Source organism: Beauveria bassiana (assembly GCF_000280675.1).
Source record: "Beauveria bassiana ARSEF 2860 unplaced genomic scaffold BBA_S00041, whole genome shotgun sequence".
Taxonomy (NCBI): domain Eukaryota; kingdom Fungi; phylum Ascomycota; class Sordariomycetes; order Hypocreales; family Cordycipitaceae; genus Beauveria; species Beauveria bassiana.
In genome coordinates this window covers 151,309-157,986 of record NW_007930876.1, presented here as the reverse complement: position 1 = coordinate 157,986, position 6,678 = coordinate 151,309, and the positions used below count along the sequence as shown (strand labels likewise).

Sequence of the window (6,678 nt, the reverse complement as noted above, 5' to 3'; positions counted from 1 at the left end):
CACGACGAGTGGCCGCGTCATTTGTTTCACAGCGCCTACAGGCAGAGGGTGTGATGCGTCGCAGCCGCCGAAATTCGGCGCCCTGGGCCTGGGGAAAAACGCAGAGGGTCCGGCTCCGCGATTTGGGTCGTGCTTTTACATTCAAGTCTCACGTGGCGGCGCGGTATATATATACGTTTGGCGGATCCGCAGAGCGGCCCTAGTACAGAAGGACGGCAGATGAGATAAAGGCCATATTGGCGGTGCTCATGGAAGAGAGCTTCACTCCGCGAAGCGAGTCGCGCTGCCAAAGACCGTGGTGGACACGGCGTGCTTGAGTGCTCTGTGAAAATCGCGGTACATTTTCAGATGTTCGACGAGAAGAACAACTATGACGGCATATTCTTGTCGAATACGGTCGACCACTAGAAGCAGCTTTCGACCGCCAAGTAAGTCTCTTGTATGAGGGCCCGAGGAGCGGTCAGCGTTCAGTGATTCACGTAGCAAACATTGACAGCGTACAACATGGACGTTACGTTTCACGGTTTCAAAGCAGGCCAACATTTGATGAGGAATACGAACTCGCGTTTGCTTTTCCGCCAGTAATAACAGTGCATCTTGATCTCGTGGCGGCGCCGGCTCCGGTCGCGGCCCCACCCCCCGCGCACTCCCGTCGCGCAAAAAAGCCTTGGGGGAACACTAAAAAAAATATCGTCCTGCAAACACCAACGTCTGTCGTCACACAGCTCTCCCACCACAAACAGCTATATAATGCGCCGGTTCCCCTCTGGCTGATCCTGAACTCCAGTTCCTCTCGTAAAAAACTCTTTCTTCTAGCGCGATCATCTCGCGCCTTCACCTTCACGCCAACCATGCACGCCAAAGGCAACGCCAAGGGTCGCAAGTTCTCGCACGCTTTCGCCGCCGCCGGCGATGATCAGCTCGATCACAAGAAGCGCAAGGTTGCGCAAAGCTCCACGCTCCCATTCGGAAGCTCCAAGACCTCGAGGCGATTCGTGCCCATCCGCGGAGGTCGCCAATGGACCATTTCCATTGCCGTACCAGGCAGCATCCTCAGCAAGTACGTTCCCCACCACACCGCCCCCCCCTTCTCCGTTTTCAAGAGTATTACCAACACCCACATCTGCAGTCTACCAACCGCTGAGCAGCGTCTCGTCACAGTCGCCCGCCTCGCGCGGTCCCTCTCCATCTTTTGCGTCGACGAGGTAATTGTATACGACGACGACGCCCCGTCGGCGCGCAACACCACGACGCGCTTCGACATGGCCGACGGTAGCAGCAACACCGGCATATACACGGGCGATGCCGACCCGTGCCACTTTGTCGCGCAGGTGCTGTCGTTTCTTGAGTGCCCGCCGTTTATGCGGCGGCGACTGTTTCCGCTGCACCCCAACCTCCGACACACGGCGCTGCTGCCGGCCCTCGACATGCCGCACCACCCGCGCGCCAAGGCGCCGTGGCTACCGTATGCCGAGGGCGTGACGGTGACAGCCGCTGGCGAAGACGCCGACACGTTGCTGCTGCCGGACGGGAGCGGCGGCTCGTTGGTCGACACGGGCATCGGCGGGCTAGTGCGCGTCGCCGATGTCATACCACCAAACACGCGCGTCACGCTGCGCTTCGACGGCCCGAATGACGCGCAGCAGCAGTCGCCGCCGCCGCCCATGTGCGTGCACCCAGACGAGCCGCGCACCAAGGGCGGCTACTACTGGGGCTACGCGGTGCGCCGCAGCGCCAGCCTGTCGGGCGTCTTCACCGAGTGCCCGCACGCAGGCGGCTATGACCTGAGCGTGGGCACGTCGGAGCGCGGCACGCCGCTGTCGCAAGTCATGGCAGACTATCAGCAGCGCCAACAGCAGCAGCATCAGCAAAGCCAGAACTGGCGCCGCGGGTACCATCATCATCATCATCATCATCACCACCACAACAACAACCACAACACCGCCGCCGCCGATGTCGCCGCCGCCGATGTCGCCGCCGCCGACAACGAGACGCCGTCTTTTCAGCACCTGCTCGTCGTCTTTGGCGGCCCGCGCGGCATCGAGCTCGCCGCGGCCCACGACCCGCATCTCGCCGCCATGCAGATCCGCGGAGCCAAGACGCGCGAGCTGTTTGACCACTGGGTCAATGTGCTGCCGGGACAGGGCAGCAGGGACATTGCGACGGACGAGGCCGTGCCGATTGCGCTGATGGGTCTGCGTGGGTTGTGGGAGCGCCTCTGAAAAATGGGCAGCGGCGTTCAACAAAAAAGAAAAAGGATTTTGGAAACAAAGCAAAGACGAAAAAGAAAAGAAAAAAAAAGGGGGGGGGGACAGACTCGCCAAAAGTCTTGCAACGCAAAGCTTTTTGACATCCTTTTTGAAGCTTGCAGGTAGAGCAGATTGCGGCATCATTACGGTCCTGGCAGTTCCAGCTTCTCTGCAGACGGGATGCAGCTGCTCACCCAGAGGCCGTCCGCGGAGGGCAAAGACGGCCTTTGAAAGAAGATAATGGCAGTCAAAAAAAGATTCATCAAAATACTTTGGCTGCTTTGGCGCAGTCAAGGTGAGAGAGAGAGAGAGCAGGGAAGCCTGACTCTCGTGCTAACTTTACACAGATGACATTGATACAGCGCTTGAATTTCTTGTTCTTTCTAGTTCTCTTCTTTCCACATCTTACCATCTTCAAGAATTTAAATGTCCCGCTGAACTAGGCCGTTTTGAAAGGTAAAGAGTCATTTTTGGGAAATTTTCTTGGTTCTTTGTTTAGGCGTTGGGGATACCCCAAAAAAAACAAGCAAACATCAGCTTCACGAATTATGAGACACGATGGGAGGAGGAGGGGAGGGATTGGAAGGAATTTGTTTTCTGCAGACCAATTGTTGAAGGCTCTGCGAGATTCATGATTCATTGTTGATGGCGGTGGCGGTGGTGGTAGTGGTGGTGGCTTCTGCTATAACTAGTCACCGATATCTGTAGCCGCCAAAAGGCTCTATAATCGTTGTAATATAAAGAATTTAAATGCAGACCCTAACGCCGTTGTTGCCCTTATGCCGCCCTCGTCTCATCTTGACTGGTTGAATAAAGGTGTAAATGAAACGCATATACGCCCCCTCCAGTATATTGATATGTTTAAAAAAAACGTAAAAAACTACAGCAAGAAAACCAGAAAATCCTACGGCCCGGTACGCCCGTCCACGATGACGGACTGATCGAGAGTGGCCTGTGCTGCTGCAATGGGCGCCTTGTCGCCTGCACGTTTCCGGAGGACATTTTCGATAAAGGCCTCGCCGGCCTTGTACGAGGAGCGCACCAGAGGGCCGCTGGCGACGTAGAGGAAGCCCATGTCGAGGGCGCGCTGGCGCCACATTTCGAATTCGTCGGGGGTAATGTACTTTTCGACCTTGAGGTGGCGTTTCGTGGGCCGCATGTACTGGCCAAAGGTGACGACGTCGACGCCGGCCTTGCGGAGCTCCGTCATGGCGTCGACGAGCTCCTGCTGCTGCTCGCCGAGGCCGAGCATGATGCTCGTCTTTGTGATGATGCCCTGGTCGCCGCGAACGTCCTTGACATGTTTCAGGACCTTGAGGCTCTGACGGAAAGTGGCGCGGCGGTCGCGGACGTACGGTGTCAGGCCCTCGACCGTCTCGACGTTGTGGGCGTAGACGTCGAGGCCGCTCTCGGCAACGATGCGGACCATGTCGAGGTCGCCGCCAAAGTCGCCCGTCAGGGCCTCGACGAGCAGCGAGGGCTTCTTGTGCTTGATCTTGCGGATCGTCTCGGCAAAGTGGCGGGCGCCGCCGTCGGCGAGGTCGTCGCGGTCGACGCTCGTCAGCACCACGTAGCCGAGCCCCCAGCGGGCGAGCGCCTCGGCCGTGTGCTCGGGCTCGTGAGGGTCGAGCGGCGGCGGCGCGCGGCTCGTCTTGACGCTGCAGAAGCGGCAGCCCCGCGTGCACGTGTCGCCCATGAGCATAATGGTGGCCGTCGCCGCCGACTTGTCGCTGCCGCCCCAGCACTCGGAGATGTTGGGACACCGGGCCTCCTCGCACACCGTGTGCAGGTTGAGACCCCGCAGGTCCGCCTTGATCTTCTTGAAATTGTCGTTGCCCGCGGGGATGGGCGTCTTGAGCCACTCGGGGAGCCGCGTAATGGTCCGCTTCTTGCCCTCGGGGCCGACCTGGGCGGTGCGCAGCTCGTACGCCGCCGACTGACTCAGCGCGTCGCCGCCGCTGCTGCCGCCCTTGCCGCCGATGAAGTCGTCGAGAGAGGCGACAGTCGTGTCTTTAAAGTATGTTTTGCGTTTCGGCTTGGCGCTGTCGTCGGAGGGGGAGGGGACGGTGGCAAGACCCCTTGTGGCCGTCGTCGTCGTCACTGCGGCGGTGGAAGCTCTGGAGTGGAGGACCCTGCGCAGGGGGGCAGCGGATCGCTGTAGGGAAGCCATTGTGCGGCTCTGCGTGGTGAAGATGGCCTTTCCGGATTCCTAGATGGGCCAGAAAGTGTGTACGATACAGATGAATGGGGGGAAGGGGAAGATGATGGGCCAAAAAAGCTCGTGTTTCTGTGAACAAATCGTTGACTAAAACGTTGGACAGCGCGCTCCACTAATTTTGCCTCTTTTTGGCGGGCAGCTACAAGACAAGGCCGCATGGGCCGATGGGGCCCGCCGCCGCCGACCGCGGACACGAGTCGCAGGCTGCCATTTAATCAGCAGGCCAGGGCTGTTTTAGCGATGGCGCCATTAAATTGCAAAGAAAGGAGAGCGCGTATGATTATGGTTCATGATGATTCATACATTCGACGGCGCCGTTACTAGTTGCGGCATGGTTAACGTTGATTGGTTGATGCACACGACAACTTAGTCACAACAACTTCGACACATTTTCTCCAGGTCTCGTCGATTGGTTCTATCTGATTTTGTTTGTTATCAAAACAGCCGCTCGCAGGCTTCTCAAAAAAGATAGAAAACCATGGAAAGCCCGTCGCCCGCAGCAGTCCCCAGCAGAAGCCGAATCCTCAAGAGAATGTTAAACCACTGGCTGCCGCGCGAGTACCAAGAAGAAACAAAATCTTGTTTTGCGCGATGAAGGAGAGGAGACTCCCTTTTCTGTGCGACAAGATTGGAGCAATGATGACTCCTCAGAAAGCATGAATATGTAAAGAGCCCTGTTCATCCCGTGAAGCAAAAAGAAGATGGGTATGAATATGGTAACAAGTCGAAGATGTAGTGTTTTGTACGCTTTTGAGTTCTTCCACTCACGTTCTTGTCCCTCCGTCTGTGATGAGGCGCGGTTCAAAGACCAAGGCTATCCCACACAGAGTTCGACAAGGGGTACCATCAAATAGGGGGCGTATCCGATGGCTGGACATGGCTGGACATGATCATGGTCCAGTTGGTGTACAGCTGAATTTCATGTTGAAAGTAGTCAAAGCGAGAAACAAAAAAGACAACCTCTTCCTCCCCAGAAAACGACTTGGTATCAACAAAAGTACCAGAAGGTCAAAGAAAAAAAACCGCCAAGTAAATGTGACGAACCAAAAGGAGGCAGTTGCGGGTAAGAAAGCGTGTGCGGCAGCTTGATCTTGCTCAGTCATGAGCATGCTGCTCTCTCTCTCTCATGGCAGACATGAGAAGACAGAATGACTTGAGAGAACAGAGGCTGGTGCCCAGAAAAGTCGCCTTGGTTCGTACTCGTCGAGGTCGTCAAGCATAAAATCCAGAAGAAAAAAAGAAAACGCCTACCGGCAGAAAGAAGAAAGAGGTATAATGGGGGAAAAGATCAAAAAAAAAAAAAAAGCGGCCACAAAAAAAAAGGCTGACCAAAGAAATTGGTCCTGTTGTTTCTTTTGTTTTTCAAAACAGAGGACTTGTAAATGTCTTTCAAAAGATTGTACTCGAGTGTTGCCAGAAGCGAAGAAGAACATGACGGCGACACCCATTGAGGTCCTGCCCAAAATGTATAGACGGGTGAGTTGCAAGGAAAGGAACGGGAAAGACTCAATTGAACAGCTTGGCAAGGGAGAGAGATTCCTCATTGTTCAAACTTGTCCATTCTTCTTCTTCCCTTTTTCCCTTACAAAAGGGCCACGATAACCATACCAGCCACGCCTGCAAAGACAACCTTGCCAGCTTCCAGCGCAGCGCCGGCGTTGGTCGAGCCCTTGGTGGCCACCGCAGTCGGGCTGCCGGCGGCGGCGGCGGCGGTAGTGGTAGTGGTGGTTGCGGCAATGGAGGACGGATGGGTGATGCCGCCGGTGGGCTGGATGACGGCACTGCTGGTGCTGTTGAGCGTGGACACGACCATGTGGACGCGCGCGAGCGTGACCGTCTTGGTGAAGTGTATCGTGCCGGTTCTGGTCTCGGTAATGGTAGTCACGCTGGGCGCGGCAGAGTTGGCATCGTCGGCTGCAGCGAGGGCCGGGAGCACGGCGAAGAGGAGAGTGGATAGACGCATCGCGATACTGTGTCGTGGTTGGATCTTGTTCCTCCTTCTTGGTGTTGATTGTGTATGTGTATTGTCAGGATACAAAGCAAAATCTTTGTCAACAAAGTCGTAGATGTTTGTGCTTTTCCCTCTCTCTCTCTCTCTTTCTAATTCTCCTTCCCTTTTTGCCTTTCGGGGCAAAGAAAGGTTAAAAATTGCGCTACTTTGAGCTCGTCAATGGATCGGGCCGGGCTGAAGCGCGACTTGTTTCAAGTTGA

The 6,678-nt window shown here is 56.0% G+C and overlaps 3 protein-coding genes across 3 annotated transcripts; 1 reads left to right on the top strand and 2 right to left on the bottom strand.

Moving 5' to 3' along the window:
• Window positions 1–851: 851 nt before the first annotated feature.
• BBA_08885 (deoxyribose-phosphate aldolase) lies at window positions 852–2,222 on the top strand (the record flags this gene model as incomplete). The annotated part of the gene is made up of 1 exon (XM_008603982.1): window positions 852–2,222. One exon carries the CDS (start codon window positions 852–854, stop codon window positions 2,220–2,222), a length of 1,371 nt encoding a protein of 456 aa, XP_008602204.1.
• Window positions 2,223–3,153: 931 nt separating this feature from the next.
• Window positions 3,154–4,419, bottom strand: BBA_08884 (lipoyl synthase; the record flags this gene model as incomplete). Its single annotated transcript, XM_008603981.1, has 1 exon — window positions 3,154–4,419. The coding sequence occupies one exon, from the start codon at window positions 4,417–4,419 to the stop codon at window positions 3,154–3,156; it is 1,266 nt and encodes a 421-aa protein (XP_008602203.1).
• Window positions 4,420–6,049: 1,630 nt separating this feature from the next.
• On the bottom strand, window positions 6,050–6,430 carry BBA_08883 (uncharacterized protein; the record flags this gene model as incomplete). Its single annotated transcript, XM_008603980.1, has 1 exon — window positions 6,050–6,430. The coding sequence occupies one exon, from the start codon at window positions 6,428–6,430 to the stop codon at window positions 6,050–6,052; it is 381 nt and encodes a 126-aa protein (XP_008602202.1).
• Between the last annotated feature and the right edge of the window lie 248 nt (window positions 6,431–6,678).